We start from the raw sequence: 19,716 nt of genomic DNA, 5'->3' as shown, positions 1-19,716 counted from the left end.
TGGATGGACTTTTGGTCTGACCCAGTATGGCCGTTCTTATGCTTTACAAACGTGGGAGGGAAATAAGGGTTATTATCCCCATTTTGCAGTTGAGGAAGCTCAGATGCAGAGTTGACATGATTTGCTCAAGGCTACACAGTGAGTGGGTGGCAGAGCCAGGATTAATACTCAGGAGTTCCTGGCTTCCAGTCCCATGCTCTGTCCGTTAGCACGCATTGTTTCTCTGAATTGTCTGAATACAAGGTAAACGCCTACTTTACCCGTACATATGAATTATAATTATTAATTAAACTGTAAGCTCTTTAGAGAAGAGCACCTAGCACAGGGGGACACTAATTCATAACTAACAAATAGATTTTAAAGGTATTCCAATCCACTCCTCTTGTGTCTTTCTCCTTCAGTCCTTCCAAGTGGTCATGCCCTTCACTCCCAAACTATTGTCACTTCCTCCACCCTTTTCCTCCTTGTCACTCCCTGCAATGAAGTGCTGCCCTTCACAATCTATTCATGTCCTGCTTTATTTTACTGCTGGGACCCATACAGAACATCCCACTGCTAAGTGCAGCATGGATAAAGAATGAAAGCATCCACCACCAGTCAGGAAGCCGGGTCCCTTCTTCATTGTGAAACTGACCTCTTGTAAAAGGAGGGAATGTAGGTAATGCTTAAATGGACTTTTGAAAGTGTTTGCAGTTATATAAATAACAAGAGGTTGCCCACAAGAGACATTTTATTGCAAAGTAGCAAGTAATATATTTCAATTATATTTCTAGTAAGGAGATTGAATTTTCCTGGTCCCTTTGGTAGCTGTTTCAGGTAGGCAGATTTAATTGAATCTCTCATTGTTAATTGTCTTTTTTTATTTTATGATATAAGGTGTATATTACATGGCCAGACAAACACACCAGTGAATTTGAGGCTGAATGGCTGAAGAAAAGGTGCTTTTCTGAACAAGCAAGAGCAGAAATGCAAGAAGAATTATTTTTACCAGGTAAAAAGAAAAGGAGTACTTGTGGCACCTTAGAGACTAACAAATTTATTTGAGCATAAGCTTTCGTGAGCTACAGCTCACTTCATTGGATTCACCAGGTAGGGACTAAAATCTAATCTGTTATGCATTTCTTAAAACTATATAGACTATCACATATCTATAGGTCCACAGGACAGCATATATTTATATAATATAGCCCTTGTTTTGTTTTATGAAGTTTTGGACAGAATTTTAAAGGCATTGTAGCTGAAATGAAAAGGGCTCATTTATTTTTCTTGTCTCTATGTTAATAAGTAGCTAAGTGACACACCAAGGATCCTGTGCTAAAGTTTTTCGAGTTTCCTTTACATCATGATATCTAGAGTTTTATTGTCATTCTCCAATAATGTGGTGGTTATGTTCTCTAGAAAATGAATTTCCCTGGCTGGGATGATGTAGTTGGAGATTGGTCCTGCTCTGAGCAGGGGGTTGGACTAGATGATCTCCTGAGGTCCCTTCCAACCCTGATATTCTGTGATTCTATGAATTAACTTGTACACCATGCTATATAATGCTGTTCACATTTCTGTTGACATAATATGATATTGGTGCACAAACAGGAAGCACTGTTAAAAAGCTGGCTCTTACTCTTGAGTGACCCACCATCACCAACCCCAGACCACTGGGTTTGCTGCAGTGCGTGGATGCATATAGCTTTAGCCCCTCTCTCCTTGCTTGCTGTAGTACTGTGAGCAGGTAAAGTACTGAAGCTGACAAAATTTCTGCTCTCATCCTTGACAGGGTCTCTTTATGTCAGTTCTGCTCTGCAAGAAAAGTGATTCATTCTGGATTAAGAGTTATGATTTTATCTGTTAAAACAGGAATGTAGTTTTTATGAAAAGTGACTGGAGACGGGCTGCAAAAATCCGATCTGAAATATGCATTTCCCAAAAGTTCAGCAGTGTGCAGGTTAGGGGTTTGGGTTGGGCTCATTTCTAAGCACAACAAAAGGACAATTGCTGGAAGTTTGCAAATAATCATGGGGATGTAGGGGGGGGAGGCACAGCAGGAGGTAGTTACTTTTGTTTCATTTTTAACTTTATTTTAGGGAGCTACAGGTGAAAAAAGAAAATTCCAAGACACATGGGGCTTGAAACTCTCCTGTGTCTGGGCTATGCTCAGTACGGAAGGGGGATGAGTATCAGGGAACCAGTTACAGCTTCCTGATTTGTAGCTGGCATGAGTTAGAGCATCCTAACAGAGTTCTGCTCCCTCCCTTCAACCTTCCCTGCCCCTGCCATGGCTCCTATAATGGGGTCAGTTGGAGCATCTGATGCAGGAGCCAGCTGTACACCAGCTGACAGCTTTCCCCTTCACTCACCCCCACCCCCAACAATGGGACTCTCAGCTGGCCCGGTATGGCCAGAATCCAGCTCATTGTACCTCCTGAATGGCACAAGGCATCTGGTTTAGAATTGAGATCCTGGCACCTGATGCAAAGTTGCACAGAAACAACCAGTCAATACAGGTAAGGGTATTGTTTGCAATCATATAACAACTAAAATTGTTGCAAGTAGGTGGCAGAGTCTGGGAAGACAAAATACTTCATTTGGTTCAGTGGTTCTCGGCCTGCGGGCTATGGGCCGTTTGCGGCCCAATCAGCACACAGCTGCAGCCCATGTGACATCCTTAGGCCATACACGTAGTATATAGTGTGGATGCAATCCACTTAACACAAAGAAAGCTGCACATGCGGCCCACAATGGTAAATAGGTTGAGAACCACCGATTGGATTAGTAAACTTTTGCCATGTGGCAGAATAATCTGTGGTTGTCTGCCTGTTTGTCTGTTCAATAGTATGGGTTTTATTCATAATAAGACAAACATACATTCTGGGCCAGATTCACCTCCAGTAGCTCCAGGGAAGTTTTCAAATTATAGTTTCTTGCTCAGAAATCTCAGGCATACTGTAATATTGCACCTTGGCATGGTCTGAGTTTTTGTTGGCTTCATTTTTAATTACCAGTTCAAAGGTATACACTTCTAATCTTGGGGCATTTTGTGAAGTCTTCAAATGATATCAGGCCCAAACTCTCAGTCTCATGTTTAAATCAATTAAAACCCTGAATAATTCCATATATTAACTACTCAGGAGAGATTGAATATAATTTATGCTCATGCTTAGCAGTTTCTTATCTTTCTCAAAATCCCTTGTTCTTTTTTTACAGTATCTGACACTAGCTCAAATAGCCTTGAAACATCTGTTCCCCTGAGAGAGATGCTTCCCTGGGTTCCCCGTTACTGCCTGATTCAAAGCCTATTGAAGTTAATGGGAGTCTTTCCATTCACTTAATGGAACTTTGGATCAGGCCGTTGAAACTTTCAGAATGGGAACATTTATTGTATAGAGGCAGAAAGTTAGTCTCCTGTCTTTCCGCAGAAAACAACTCTAGTTTCTCTTCTCCTTTTTTCTGGGGAGGGTTGGCGGAAGGTGGCTTGAGTTTCTCCCTGGGATCCACATGCAGAAAGGACCCCATATTTGTTGAGTGTACCTGTCATATGCGGAAGTGTTGGCAGCCATCTCTGTGGCACTTTTTCCCCTGCAAAGGGAAGGTGCTGAGCTGGCTGAGTTGTGGGTAAGGATTGGGCAGTCAGGCTTTAATAACTAAGGAAGGGGATACTTTGTTGTTTGGTCAATAGTTTTCAGAAACTTGGTGTTCCATGATAAAGATGAGACAACTGTTTATATATATTGTAATACAGCAATGATATTGATAATTGAGCTGGCTTTATGTTCTTGTGTGTCTTTCTGCTCTTCACCGTGTTCCAGGAAAAGAAATGGTTGGATACAGTGAACAGCTTCTTTTAATTTTCCTCAGATTTCATTTACAAATGGAAGCTTTCATTATGTAAATTGAGTGTTTGCTTTCTAGACACACATGGCCTGATTCTCCTCTTACACTGGTATAAATAAGGAGTAATTCTCTTGAAGTCATTTACTCTGGTGCAAAACGCATGTAAATTAAGATGAGAATCGGGTCCCAGTGGTATGATGTTACCAGTCTATCATACCAAGCCAATACTCTTTCTGAACAATTGTAATAGCTAGTCTAATCCCTAACCATCATGCCTTAGGTTAGAGGTTAACCTCTACTGTTGATATTGTCACAGTGGTGGCATTTCTTTTACAAGTAGTTATTTGTTTTTGCTATTGGGTAATTTCGCCTTTTTATGATAGCTGTTGGTAAAGAACAACATTTCTGGTTTCAAAAAGTAGGTGTCAAAAGTATGTCAAAATCATAGAGAGGAGGAACAAACACATCTGATTTATTGAATGCTCCCTGTCCCCATGTGTGTACCAGTATCTGAGGGTCCTGGCCCCAGGTGAGCCAGGCACTAGAGGGTTTTTGCCTTTCTGGGTGTGCTTGAGTACCACTTCCTAATGCTTTCATGTGATCTAAGGTGTCACTGTCCCCTGGCGGTGTCTGAGACCCACTCCCTGCCCCGCCTTGGGTGTGCTGGGATTTGGCGGCCTTTGACTATCTATGAGGGTCTGTCCGCGGCGGCGAGTTGTATGGGCCCATGGTGCCTGGGCTCCAGCAAATTCAGGGCCCTGAAGGCCCAGCTCCACCAACGTTCGGGTCCGGGTCTCTCCCCGGCCCCTCCTGCTGCCCTGTTCACCTCCCCAAGAGTGTCTCTTGGCCCCTCTAGTGCCACATTACATACAAATGTTAAATAATATTAAGTGATATTTGTGACGGTGGACACCTGTCCTTCAGAAACAGGCCTGAGACCATTTCCCACCAACCGCCAAAATGCCATCAGATGGTAACTTCCGGTTACTCCTGATGTAGGCTGACTTTGGGTTTCTTGTACCTTCAGCTGAAACAGCTGGTTCCTGGCAGACAGGATATTGGACTAGAAGACAACTGATCATTTGAGTTTGGTAATTCCTCAATTCCAGTGAACTGACAACCTAGCAAAGGCTGGCTCTCCAGTTCATTAATAAGCGCATGAGCCATGCAGTCCTCCAGGTTTTTTTTTAAGCACATAAGTCTGTTTTGTATCAGCCATACCATAATTGGGTTTGAAAGTCATGAATGAGCTCCACTGGACTTGCATTTCATTCCTTGTGAAATGCTCAGCTATTAAGTTTTCCTGTAAAGGTTTTGAAAAATAAACAGTTTTCAATGGAGCGATTTCAGCTCTGCCATGAAAGTGAGGATGAAGACTGCCAAACTGCTGATGGTTCATCTTTAATGTTTCTTAACTGCTCAGCTTTTTATAACTTGTATCCTTGAATCCTATCCTATGGTAGCAAAATGGAAATTATATTGACTATACTTAAAGAAAGAAAGAATATGCAATGCTGACATGATAGAATAATGAAAAATGTGAGTGGGACTGGGTACCACCAGGAAACACTGGCAAAGAACACAATCCTTGTTGAGAACAGCTCTTTAATAGATTCTCAAGCTGTAGATTTTCTTGGATAAAAGAAAAATAATGTTCCCTGTTGTTCCGCATATGGGAAAATAATATGTTTTGTGTGACGTAGAATTTTACAATACATTTTATTATGCAGTCATTTAAATAATTTAGATGGAAGAATTCAAGTATTTTAAAAGCACAGCTTCTTTTCAATTTTATAATTTGGAAAATATACTTAAATCTAGATACCCCCAACCCCTACAATCCCTTCCAAAATTATAAGAGTTTGTAGAGCAACTAATTGCACTAAATGTGAAGGTATGGTCCTGTATTGCCCCTGGCTTTGGGAGCTGAGGCGGAAATATCTGCAAAGATACCTTTGCATTTCTTCCCCTGTTGTTTGTCTCCCCGCTCCCCTGCCCCCATTGGAACCACTCTACTTGCAATTCCTCTGGCTCTGGTGGTTCCTGGGACTTCAGAAGTAGCTCCAAGGGGCAGGAAAAGGGAGTTCTGCTGAAAAGATAGTACAGCCAGGTTGTAGTTTCAGCTCCGTGGGGCAAAAGAGGTGGAATGATGTGTGTGTTCATCCCAGTTCATTCACTACTCCCCTCAGCCTGCCTATTCTCTGTCCCTCCCTCTGCATGGACTCAGACCGTGGTCAAGGCACAGAGTTGGGGGGGGGGATCAATGCCTTCCAAGAGTGAGTGGGAAGAATCACATGCTGAAGGTCCTCTCTGCTCAGGCATTAGGGTACACAGTCTAAGCCATAGCAGTGAATCAGTAGAGAAGCCTTTCACTTATGTTAATGCAAATGTACTTAAACTAAAAGTGATGCACACTCATATCAGAAATATATGCTGGAAACTGTGGGTGTGATCCAAAGCACTTTGAAATCAATGGAAAGATACTTTTGATACCAGCAGAGTTGGATCAAGGCCTAAAAGATCATTGTTAAAAAACAAAAACTAACAAGTCAAGCATAACAGTTTTAAAAGCTGTAGGATATGCTATCAGTCCAATTTAATCTGAGGTATTTGTAAAGTGTTTATCATTACTTCTGTTGTAACCAGTAGTCCAACTATAGAAAACGTATAGGACTGTCAGCCAGTTTCTTCTTTTTAATGGTAAAAAAAAACAGCCTTCAACTAGTACTTAAGTACACTGAGTTACTGCCAATTTTTGGATATGTTTATTACTGCAGATATTGTTTGCACTTGTTGTTGCCGCCAAATTGGTCCCAGGATATTGGAGAGATAAGGTGGGTGACTTAATATCTTTTATTGGACCTACTTCTGTTGGTGAAAGACGAGCTTTGTAAGATTGTCATATTCTGGGGTGCAATTCAGACCAGTGAGAGGTTGTCACTGGTTGTCTGGTAACACTGAGTGACTTTAAAATGCTCTGCTGCTGTAGCTCCTTGTGGGTATGTCTACACAGCAAAGAAAAATCTGTGACTGGCCCATGCCAGCCGACTTGGGCTCGTGGAGCTCTGGCTGTGGGGCTGTTGAATTGCTGTGCAGGCTTCTGAGCTTGGGCTAGCGTCCAGGCTTTAGAACCCTGAGGGGTGGGAAGTTCCCAGAGCTTGGGCTCTAGCCCGAGTCCAGAAGTCTACACAGCAATGAAAGAGCTCCACAGTCCAAGCCTTGTGAGCCCGAGTCAGCTGGCATGGGCCAGGTGTGGGTTTTTCTTTGCTGTGTAGAAATACACATACCCTGTGTGGATGCTCCCAGCCAGCATACAAGCATGCACTTGGTGTCTGTGTGTTGAGCAGCCCTGGTTCAGCAACTCTGACTCTAGCAGCCTGCTTGTTATACCACAATCACACTCTGGTCTACGCCAGCCTTGGTTACTACTAGCCAAGTGACCCCCAACACATCCCCAGTCCCAAATTTCCCCCAAACTGGCCGCCCTGAAATGTCCAACTCTCTCCTGGAACATCCAGAGGAGCAATAAGGTCTGTTGCTCCTTTAAAGAGACAAAATCACAGCAGCTTGTTGCTTTAACTGGAGTTAATAATCACTTCAAGACAAACACAATACTGGGTTAATTTAAAGTAAACCATAAATAAATTATTTAATCCGAAAAAGAGAGGTTTTAAGTCAGTTCAGGTATAAGGGATAAAGACAGAGGTGGCTATGGCAAATAAAAGTGAAAAATGCTTTCTTAACAAAACTACAGTCTTGGTTCAAGGTAAGATTCTTCCCACACTTCCTTCCAGTAAGATGGTCAGGATATCCCACAAAGTGCTCAGTTCCTTTGTCATCTTAGGTTAAAAACCTGAAGAAGAGCTCTGTAAGATCGAAAGCTTGTCTCTTTCACCAACAGAAGTTGGAACAATAAAATATATTACCTCACCCACCTTGTCTAACTGCAGATGTGTCATTTTATGGTGGTAGTTATTTTAAGGAACATTTCCCCCTTCTTTCTGTCCATGCAGATGATGCCTTTTTGATATTCAGAAAGCTTTATTCTGAATTATACAGACTATGATCTTGTCTTTAGAATCAATATGAGAGTTGTCACTCTTGTTTGATTTTCATAGCTTTATTTTGGCAGCTGGAAATAGTTGGGAGGAGATGCTACTGCACCCCCTGGCTTGAAGTGGTTTCCATTATATGCAGGGTTTACAGTTTGGATCAATAGCTCTTAGCACCCCCACTATAAAAATTGTTCCAGCACCTCTGTTTGGCAGATTAAATATTAAATGCAAACAGCTATATTATTACAATGCTAAAGTTTCAGATTTAGCGCCTTACTCCTCAGTGTCCTTCTCATTGATTAGCAGGATCCAGCTCCTAAATGTAAAGGTTCCAATTCAGCAGAACATTTAAACGCTGAAGTGCATGCACAAATGCTTTGTTAAATACAGATGAGATTTCTCATGTGTTTAAAACTAAGCACACATTTAAGTTCTTTGTTGGGTTGGGACCAAAGTCAGGAAAAGTCAGCACAGAAACCCTTTCCAGTGTTGCCAACTCTCATTATTTTATCATGAGTTCCATGATATTTGCTGTTTTTATTTCCTTAAAGCCCAGCTTGTTGTTCAAGTGATTATGTGAGAATTCCAACTTTAATTTTTAAAAAATTGTTTTTGCCCTTATGGTTGTGCAAAAGAGTTTTAAAACATGACCCTAGTGTATTCTAAAGACTCAGAAACCAGAGTGGGAAAAAGAAAACACCACATTTATTAATAAGCCATAAGTTTTCGAGAGCTGATAGTTTTTGAATGCTTTGGGTTGACAATACTATGTATATATGAGAAGTACAGACACTCCTGTGTGGCTGAATTTCCATGGTTTCTTCTCACCTCTTCCTGAAGCACCTATCTGGGGAGAGTTTTACATGTGGGAACAAAAATGTGAGTCTAGTTATTGTGGACCCACAATTATAGGGCAAAAATAAAGGCTCTCTCAAAATCAGGCCATTTAGCGTTCAGCCATTTTGGATTATTTCTGCACAAAAAATCGGATACATTTTTGAATGCAAATATATATACATGATATGCACACAGAGAGATAATGAGAGAAATTGTAGGTTTTCCTAAAACTATTTTGAAAAATTAATCTTTGAGCTTAGACAAAGCTTACAAGTATGTCTACTCGAGGAGAGAATATTTGAAAAAGTCATAAACAAGTGATGCTAAGTGTATATCAGCAGTGGGTTTGCAGTCTACACATGACTAGACTCATAGACTTTAAAGCCAGAAAGAAGCATCATGATCATCTAGTCAGACCTCCTGCACAATGTAGGCCACATAACCTCATTGACCCACTGCTGCAATAGTCTAACAACCACTGGCTGAGTTACTGAAGTCCTCAAATCTTGAATTAAAGGCTTCAGGTTACATAGAATGCACCGTTTCCTCTAGTTCAAACCAGCAAGTGACTCGTATCCCATGCTTCAGAGGAAGGCAAAAACAGAAAACAAAAAAACTAGGCCTCTGCCAAATATAGCAGTCAGTTAGACCCACCAGCCAGACACCTGGGAAAGAATTATCTGTAGGAACTCAGAGCCCTCCCCATCTAATGACCCATCTCCAGCCACTGGAGATATTTGCTAATAGCGGTCACAAATGGGCAGTATGCCATCATAGACAATCTCATCAGACTATCCCCTTATCAATCTCTGTCATAAACTTATCAAGCTCTATCTTAAAACAAGTTAGGTTGTTTGTCCCCGCTACTCCCTTTGGAAGGTTGCTTCAGAACTTCACTCCTCTGATGGTTAGAAATCTTTGTCTAATTTCAAGCCTAAACTTATTGACCACCAGTTTATATCCATTTATTCTCTTGCCAGCATTGGCTCTTAACTTAAATAACTCCTCTCCTTCCCTGGTGTTCATCCCTCTGATGTTTTCATAGAGAGCAATCGTATCTTCTCTCATCCTTTGTTTTGTTAGGCTAAACAAGCCAAGCTCCTTAAGTCTCCTCTCGTAAGTTAGGTTCTCCATTCCTCCGATCATCCTAATAACACTTTCCTATTTCTGCTGGAAACACCTTGCCTGATGCTTATGAGGATTGCATTAACCTTTTTCATGGCTGCATCACATTGGTGACGATCGACCAAGATACCCAGGTCTTTCTCCTCCTCTGTCACTTTCAAGGGCTTCTAGCAAAAATTCTTGTTAGTCCCTAAGTACATGACCTTGTACTTTGCATGGTTACATTTCATCCCATTTCTGATACTCCGATTTTCAAGGTCATCCAAATCTTGTACGATCCTCCTCTATATCAGCAATACCTCCCAACTTAGTATCATCCACAGATTTCATTAGCCCACTCCCACTTTTTGTGCAAGCTCATTAATGAAAATATTAAATAAAATTGGTCCCAAGACTAGTCTTTGAGGAATTCCACTAGTAACCTCCCTCCAATCTGGCAGTTCATCTCTCAGCGTGACCTGTTGTAATCTCCCCTTTAACCAGTTCCTTACCCACCTTTCAATTCTTGGAATAATCCCCATCTTCTACAATTTAATAATTTCCCACGTGAAACTGTATCAGATGCTTTACTGAAATCCAGGTAGCTTAGATCTCTTGCATTTCTTTGTCTAGAAAATCAATTATCTTCTCAAAGAGGGAAATCAGGTTCGTCTGGCAAGATCTACCCTTCATAAAAGGTATTATTATATTTTATCCTATTTACCTCCAAGTTCTTAACTACTCTCTCTTTCAAAATTTGTTCTAAGATCTTGTATGCAGTTGAGGTCAAATAATGGGTCTGTAGTTTCCCAGATCACTTTTTACCTCTTTCTTATATATAGTTACTATATTTGTAATTCTCCAGTCATTGAGTACAACCCTGAGTTTGCAGATTCATGGAAAACCCTTGCTATTGGGCTTGCAATTTCATGTCCCAGTTCCTTTAATATTCTTGGATGGAGATAATCCTGAGCCCCCGATTTGGTCCCATTAAGCTATTTGAGTTTGGCTTTCACCTTGGATGTGGTCATTTCAACTTCCATATCCTCGTTTTCATTAGGCCACCAAACTCCTCATTGCCTCAGTTTTTAATAAGAGTGAAGTATTCATTTAGGTGTTGGGCCATACCTAGATTGTCTTGAATCTCCACCCCATCCTCAGCGCTTAGCAGTCCCACTTCTTTCCTTGTTTTCTTTTTATTTATATGGCTAATTAACCCTTTACAGTTGGTTTTAATTTCTTTTGCAAGGTTCAAATCTGCTTGGCTTTGGGCAGTTCTCACTTTTTTACCCTAAAGTTTCTGTTCTCCAAGAGGTAGCTTTTCTTGCTGATCCATCCCTTTTTTCCATTCTGTGTAGGCTTTTTGCTTTCTCTTAATAACCTGTTGAAGATGCTTGTTCATCCAGTTTGGTCTGCAATACTTCCCTACGAATTTATTCCCCTTGCTTGGGATGCAGGCTTCAGATAGTTTCTACAACTGACTTAAAGTGATTCCAAGCCTCCTCCATATTCAGATCCTTGAGTTCTTCAGTCCAGTCCACTTCCCTAACTAATTCCCTTAAATTTTTTAAAGTTTGCCATTTTGAAATTAGGGACCCGAATTGCACACCTGTTTGTTTATCCTTTCATTTATTTTAAACTGAATTAACTCATGATCATTTGAATCAAGGTTTTCCTTTACAACCAGTTCTTTTATGAAGTCCCCAAATTCTCACCATGGCTACTGTCTGTTCAGCTCCACTGGTGGAAGCAATGATGGGAACTCCACTATAGACAAAGGGCTCTTAGCCACCAACATATTTACCACTGTATCATCTGTACCTTCTCTGAGCAAAGTCGGACAACATGATGGTAAGATCCCCGTGGCCAAAGGAACCACCACTGGAGATGAGTCAGTTGTAGGAACACTGGGAAATTTTAAGGTAGAAAAGCTAATGTAAAAGCAGCATAAGGGCTAAACTCTTGCCTGCATGGATGTGTTAATTGGGAAGTAGGGGCCTCTTTCCCCCTACATTAGCAGGGAGGGATTCATAAGATGCACTTGATGCTGCTGACCCAGTAGAGCTTATCTTTCAAAATAATAGCAGTGTGGGCACGTTACACATCTCCCTGGAATCGTGTCCTGGATGACAGGATCAGTGAATACGCTGGACAGTATTCCTGCTCCCCCTGCCAGCATTGGCCAGGGCAGGAGTTACTGTGTTTGACAGTGTCAGTAAAAGTCTTTTTTTTTTTTTTTAACACATATAGTAAATAAGAACTGAAAAATCAAAGTGTACCATTTCCAAGGATCAACAAGTGGTGCTTGGTTGAGAATAAGAGTGCTTTCCAGCTCTAGTAAAGTGTTTATAATATCCGAGAGCATTACTGTTTTCTTGGAGTTATGCTCTTTCCACTGCTTCAGAGATCTCACCTAACTCCTGGAGGTATTGTGAAGATCAATGCATTAAGGTCTGTTCAGCCCTTGGAAGATTTTGAGCCATACATAAGTGCTAAGAAACAAAGGTTGTATAGTGCTGGAAAGGGTAGATTTCCTGCTTCCCAGTAGGATACACAGCACTTGACATTTTTTGCATACAGAAGAACTCTTTCAGTTTATTTGTAAAAATGATTTAAATATTTGGTTTTTCTGTCCCTTTGAGCTTTGTACATTTGGACTCATGAGATCAGAATGCCCTCTCCAGCAGTAGATCCCATGGGAAAGTCTACTGAGGAGAAAAAAATTACAAGGTTCCACTCCTGGAGTTGTGGGGTGGAATTCACCCTGCAGAGTGAACTTGGGGATCCACGGAGGCCAGGACCTGTGCACTCAGAGGCTCTGTGCATCTGCAGCAGCTTAGGAACCCATCACATTAGCCAGCAGGATCTCTCCCCGATCATTTTTGTACTCTGAGACCTTCCTTAAAAGAGGGTTGCCCATCATGTTGGAGGCTGCAAGATAAGGGAATACATTTTCAGGCTGCCTCAACGGGAAAGGGGAGCCAGGGCAAACTTCCTTAGCTTGGAGCTAGGATTAAAATCCAGATGTATCTTTTCTGACATTGGGAAGGACCAATGACCTATCAAATAGTCCTTGGAATGCTAATATTTATGAATATTTTATTTGGTATAAGAGAGGTTCAGGAAGTTTTTTATTAATGAGACCATAAAAAAGATTAAGAAGGAAAAGCATCTTACTTAAATATTCCATCATTTTTTCTCATAATTATATACTTGCACTGATGTATAAAACTTAAATTTGTCTTTTACAGGACACTTTTGACAGGTCACTCAGTGCAGTCCAAAGAGATTTTAATTTTGAGGCCAAGGCAACTTTTTTCCAGAGAAAAGGAAAACATTTGCATTTTAATTACTTTTTTAAAATTTTTCAAACTGGTGAAGGGACATATATTGAGTTAAACACACTAGAGCAGTGAGTAGAAGGCACTGGAATGGCCTCACGAAGGAATTTAATGACGTGAGATTATATTTCTCCTCAAGGATTGCACTGTTTTTCATTTTGTGAATATTTTGAGATATTCAGCAAGTTGTCAGTGAAACCCTTGGTTGCTTTGAAAGAAAGGGTAGACTATAAAAGATGGTCTGTGTGGATGGCTTATATTAGGATATGTGTGTTGTATTTCTTGGACTCTCTCTCTAATGTAGCTTAAGCCAGAGGAATCAGAAATGCTACTTGTGGTTGGAAATTTGCAAACCTTGCAAATGTTGAAAATTGTTGTAATTACACTCTGTAGTCCGTCAGCTCAGTGCAGCTTTTACTAACTTGTATGGCAGTTTATATCTGCCACCAATATATACATATGATCAAAATTTTCAAACTTGGGTGCCTGACTTTAGCACCCAAAACCTGTATTTAGGCATGTTGGTTCTCTTTGCCAGCATTTTCTAGAGAACTAAAGAGAAACCTGTCTTTTTAAATCCACTTCCGCTCCAGATTGTCCCATGCAGCACAGGATAGGATTCCACCCACAGGTCTGATTCTGCAAGCTGCTCAGTGTCAGTACAGGAGTATGCACATGTAGAGCTCATCACAAGCTTAGGGTCAAGATTTGCAAAGGGCTTTTGGGTCTGTGAGAAGGGGGATGCTAAATATATTTGTTATAGTCATCCTTTGAAGGGAATAGGGAACAAAAAGTTCGGCTTTGCAAATGATGTAACTTGCGTTTTCAGCCATTGTGAGGTCTATTTTTTATAGTTTATCACTAGATTCATACAGATTAGCCCCAGGTTAGATAAAATGTTGAGTTAAAATATGCACAAGTTAAACACAACTATTAGCCTATGAAACGTTTTTAAACTTTTTATACTTTGTTTATCAAAGAACATATAATAATCAGGTTCTGACATAAATACGTGTGGGGAAAAAGAGAAGTTAGTTATTGCTGGAATTTCATGCTTAATTCTTATATGGGCTCTAATTCAGCAAAGCAATTAAAGCACACTTTTAGCATTAAAAGTGCCTAAATGCCATGGAAGTTTAGATACTGGTACACTAAGGTTATGTGTACACTAGCACTTTTGTCCGTATAACTTATGTTGGTCAGGGGTGTGGGGAAAAAAAAAAAACCCACTCCTCTGAGTGACATAAGTTACACCGACCGAAGTCTGGTGTGGATAGTGCTATGAGGGTGGAAGATGCTCTCCCTCCAACGTGGCTACCACTGCTCATTGGAAGTGGTTTCATTATGTCAACAGGGGAGCTCTCTTCCGTCACCATAGAGTGGCTCTTACAGCAACTCAGTTGCATCGGTACAGCTGTGCCCCATAAGGTCTTCAGTGTAGCCGTATTTGAAAATTCAACATTCACCACCCCAAGTATCTGTAGTGACCATGCTGTCTCTCTATTCTTAGAAGATACCACAGTACCACAATCCCTGCATAATGACAAATGCTATTTCTTGTATGATGCCTATAACATAACACGTATGTTAAGATTATCCACTGGTTTGAAGACTCTCTGGGCTGGTCTACACTGTAGACCAGTTAGGTTGTCTTAACCCTATTGCTGTGAAAAATGTTATGCTGCGTGTGATGAAATTAAGCCAATTTAAACCCCAGTGGAGGCATCACAAGGTCAATGGAAGAATTCTTCCGTCAGTTTAGCTACTGCCTTTCAGAGACGTGGATTTACTACTGTGATAGAAGAGCCCATTCTGTATTAAGCATCTGTATACTACAGTGCAACAGCTGCAGCTGTGTTGCTGTAGCATTTCTAATGTAGCTACACCTTTTAATGATTAGGGTGACCAGATTGCAAGAATAAAATATCGGGACACATGTTGGGGACAGCCATAGGCTCACACCCCCCACCGGAGCCATGGGGGTGGGAGGCACACAGTCCTAGGAAGCCACGGGTTGAGGGTGCATGGCTCTGGCCCCAGCTGCAAGCCGCTGATGTGGGGAGCACGTCTCCAGCCCCGCCTCAAGCCACAGGTGAATCAGGGGCCCCGCTGCAACTCCGGCTCCCGCCGTAAGCTGCTGGTGGGGGGATACATGGCCTCAGCTGCAAGCCGCGGGTTGGTGGCACTCAGCTCTCACTGCAGTCCACGGTGGCAGTCCCACCACAAGCCACCCGCCGCAAACCTTGGGTCAGTCAGGGACGCATGGGCCCAGCTCCAGTCCCCATCGCAATCTGCAGGTCAGGGTGCTTGGCCCCAGCCCTCACCGCAGGGCAGGAACGTACAGCCCCACTGAAGGCCCCAGCAGCAGTCCCGCCACAAGCTTCCCGCCACAAGCCACCCACCACAAGCCGCAGGTCTGTCAGGGACACACAGCTCCGGCGCCCGCCGCAAGCCGTGGGTTGGGGGCGCATGGCCCTGGCTCCTGCCACAAGCTGGGGTCACACAGCCCTGGCTCTGGTCCCCACTGCAAGGGCAGGGGATTGGGGCATGGGAGGAGGTTCGGGGTGCTGACTCCGGGAGGGAGTTTGGGTGTGAAAGGGAGTTCAGGGCTAGGGCAGGGGGTTGAGGTGCTGGAGGGGGTGCAGCGTGGCGCTTACCTTGGGCGGCTCTCTGGAAGTGTGACAGCTCCCTCTGGGTCCTAGGTGGAGGCGCAGCCAGGCGGCTGTGCACGCTGCCTCACCCACAGGCGCCACCCCTGCAGTTCCCATTGGCCATAGTTCCCAGCCAATGGGAGCTGCAGAGCAGGTGCTCATGGCAGGGGCAGCACGCAGCGCCCCCCTGGCCATCCCTGTGCCTAGGACCCAGAGGGTGCTGTCACCCTCTTCCAGGGATCTGCATGGAGCTGGGTAGGGAGCCTGCCAGCCCTGCGCCAACAGATGCCTGGCAAGGAACCCTACGGTATCGGGACAAATGGTGTCCTGATTGTATATCAGCCTAGACGCAGGACAAAGAGTTAAATATCGGGATGTCTGTCTTAATGATACTAAGTGCAGGCATGAGAGTTAAGGTTAGAGATGTAGCCTTAGCTATGAATTTCCTAGCTTTTCTTTGTTAATCAGGAATGCTCTGCATTAGAAATAGCATTGTTTCCCATCTGGAAAGGGGAGTGAAAGCTTCCCTACCCATCCCCCCATTGAGAAGCGTAATGAAAGGATCCCCATGGTTTAAATATTTAAGATATCAAATTTCTCCACTGTTTTCTCATTTTAATTTAATTATTCTTTAGTTAAAAACAGAATGTTGAAGAAAGGAAGCAACAGGAAAATTCTGATGACCAATATGACATGGGCATCATCTCGAATTTGGCAGAGTTGTGTGCAAATCATTAGTCTAAAAGCAAACTGACAAGGCACTACAAATAAAACTCCTGTGAAAAGAATGAGGAGGAATATAGTCTTGTATTTGGGGAGTACATCTTACATCTGAAGAATGTCTGTCTTGTACAAGTGAAAAGAAGTTTCCCCTAAAGTCCATTTATGTACAGTATAGTCTTTCTACAGATATCCCCTGAAATAGAAAACATATGGTCAGCTGTCAGTATTAGTCACAGTCATTTCTTAAAAAAACCAAGGGTCCAGATCAGAACATATTATGAAAATTATTATGAAAATTAATGTGGAAAATATTTAGCACTAAAAAAGCCAATGTGTGAGCCTTCTAAGAACCAGGGGCCAGCTCCTTAGCTTGTATAAATTGTTATGGTGTCATCACCTTTGAAATCAATGGCACAACGACAAATTATGCCAGCTGAAGATCTGCCCCTAGATTTGGTGATTATGCTTTGAAATATGCTAGGGGATGAAATCCTGACTGCCATTCTCTTTCAAATAGTCCCATTTACTTCAGTGAGACTACGTGTGTGAGTAAAATGAACAGAATATTGTCAAGCATAATTTTTAAAAATATCTAATGTTCATTGGCTCTTTAATTATATAAATAATGACATTTTACTATTGTATTATACATAGGAAATAAATATTATTCCCAGTACCATCTTTTAACCATTTAGAATAATACAGAATCAGTTACAGCATTCATGATGTAAGAACTACCACACTCAGCCAGGCCAATGGTCCATCTAGTGGTCAATAAGAGATACATCAGAGGAAGTTGCAAGGAAATCCTGAATTTGAGAGTTATATGATTCCAGATGATTCATGTGTTTAATAGGTTCTTCTCCAGTCACTTGCACATTAGGTAGCTCATAAAACAAATTCATTTTTTCCCTGTATAGCACATATATGATTCTCCGTTTCTACCTGGTACGGCATCTGTATTAACCACTGAGCATATGTAGGGTATGGAGAGAAAGTGTTGAGAAACTGTGTTTGGGGTTCCATGCTCATATTATAATGTATTTTATTGCAAAAAGGAGACTGTGCACCAATAGTTTCTCTTTATCCTCTTTCCACACACTATATTCTAAGCTTGAGGTGTTCATTTCTGTATGGATTGCATTACTTGGGCCCGAATTATGCAATCAGATGAACCATAACACTTATATGGAGCCCCACCAACTTCATTGCGGCTTGGTATAGCTATCTGTGACAGATCCAGTCACAAGAGAAGATCTTTAACAGCAGTGTGTAGTGATAGGAGACTGCCAAAGTTACTGCTTCTCATCAGATCTGTTTCTCTTCCCCCCTCCCCCCGACATCACTTTTTTCAGGGCCTTCTATTCCTACTCCCAGTTTCCTTGCCCAGCCAGTCACAGTATCCCCTGCTAGCTCTTTGTCCGATTTCAGTGTCGTCCTCCCTCAACTCTTAGTCCCCTCCAACCAACCATTTCTTCAATTCACTCCAACTCCAAATACCAGTTTCAGCATGGAAAGTTTCAGCCCAAATGGCTTATCTGGCAATCTTAATAACAATCTCCCCCAAAAACAGAACAAAACATTATAATATATGTGTGTGTATATGTATATATGCAGATAGCTGCTGTGCACATCAAATGTGGACCCCTAAGTTTATTTACTCTGTTAAAACAATTATTTCAATTTACTATATATGAATGGAGATAGTTGCAAAAATAATTTATTACAATAAAAGCACTGTATTAAATGTATGTAGCAGCATTCTGTAAGGTGCACTTGCACCAGATTTTAAACATAAAATTTAAAAACCAAACCAAAATGGGTCCAGGATTCTAAACAGTGTGTACAATATTTTAAAACATGGTTTTTTTTGTAATTGTGCCTACTTTACAATTACTGGTTATAGTATAAAATGAAGTCTGACCCATAATTCTAAATTTAAGCTTGCATATACCAGTAGCGCAGGCAAACTCCTAAATTAAAGTAACATTTAACATCAGCAGTTCCCAGACTCCTGAAAGTGGCCTGTTGAGAAACTGTGTTTTGGGATCCATGATTAATTTCCTGTCTTTTCACTTTCTCTTTGCATTACCATTCCCCTGAGTTCTTGGCTGAACGCTCCAGATAGAAGGCTACAGTGCAATTAAAACCTAGATGATATCCATTTCAGTTTTGTCTAGTAGAGCTGGCCCTTGTGGGATAAGCTTTAAAATAAACAACTCTTGATTATTTTAACAAAGTAATCTTGGCAAAGGGATAATTATGTTAAAAAGCAGATTAAAATCCCAGCATTTGTTGATTACAAGGTGTTTGTGCATGCAGTAGTGAACAGCTACAACAGTGCTTTTTATCCAAGAAAATTAATGGGATGATGAAAATGGCTCTACAAATCTTAAGTAGAGCAATTTTGAACAGATGGGTCCCAAAGAGATTCTTTCCCTTGTTGTGCCATGTGGCAGAGCACAGTAAGTATGTAGAAAGTGACAACAGTAACGGTTATAGCAGCTTGCTGGTATGAGTCATTTCAGTTTGTTACAAAATTAAGTGTAGACCAACAAGTATAAATATTGATCCTCAGCTGGAGTAAATCATTTTAGCTCCATTAAAGGCAGTAGAGCTGTGCACATTTATATCAGCTGAAGATAAGGTCCAATAATTATTATATTATTTATGAACTGTTACTTTTAACTCTTAGAAGTTTGATACATTTCAGACTCCCAGCCAAATAAATGTTTGAGGATATATTTATATCTGTGCATACATTCATGTCAGTATATGTGGACCTGATTCTCCTCTGACTTCACTAATTATACACTATTGTAACTTAATTGACTTCACTGGAGTTACACCTGACTTACACTAATGTAGATAAGAGGAAAAGTTTTGCTCAGCCCCTGCGTCCTATGGCTGGAGTATGCTCAGTGCAGACAGAATCTTTGGAGAATTTAGCCACCAAACGCTAAGAAGTCTCTACTGAGCATATACAGACACATTTTTCAAAGGTTTATAACTTTGTCACATTTGAGTATTTTTTAACAGGAGTAGCAGAAGTTACATCCCGAACATCAAGATGCCTCCCCTGCCAAATTTCAAGCCCTTGCTCCAGAGAATGGAGGCGCTACAATTTCCCAACTAAAAAAATTGAAACAATTTTTTAACATGACAAAGCTATATATTACT

The 19,716-nt window shown here is 41.4% G+C and overlaps 1 protein-coding gene across 2 annotated transcripts in view; it reads left to right on the top strand.

Moving 5' to 3' along the window:
• BBOX1 (gamma-butyrobetaine hydroxylase 1) overlaps positions 1-19,716 on the top strand; it is a 148,837-nt gene that overhangs the window by 10,731 nt on the left and 118,390 nt on the right. For both annotated transcript variants that reach the window (XM_075129453.1, XM_048853454.2), the window contains exon 3: positions 877-991. In XM_075129453.1, the coding sequence (XP_074985554.1) occupies positions 877-991 (115 nt within the window). The remainder of the gene's footprint in view (positions 1-876; positions 992-19,716) is intronic.

Source organism: Caretta caretta, chromosome 6 (assembly GCF_965140235.1).
Source record: "Caretta caretta isolate rCarCar2 chromosome 6, rCarCar1.hap1, whole genome shotgun sequence".
NCBI lineage: Eukaryota > Metazoa > Chordata > Testudines > Cheloniidae > Caretta > Caretta caretta.
Note: the sequence above shows the minus strand (reverse complement) of the source record. Positions and strands in the feature narration are given on the sequence as shown.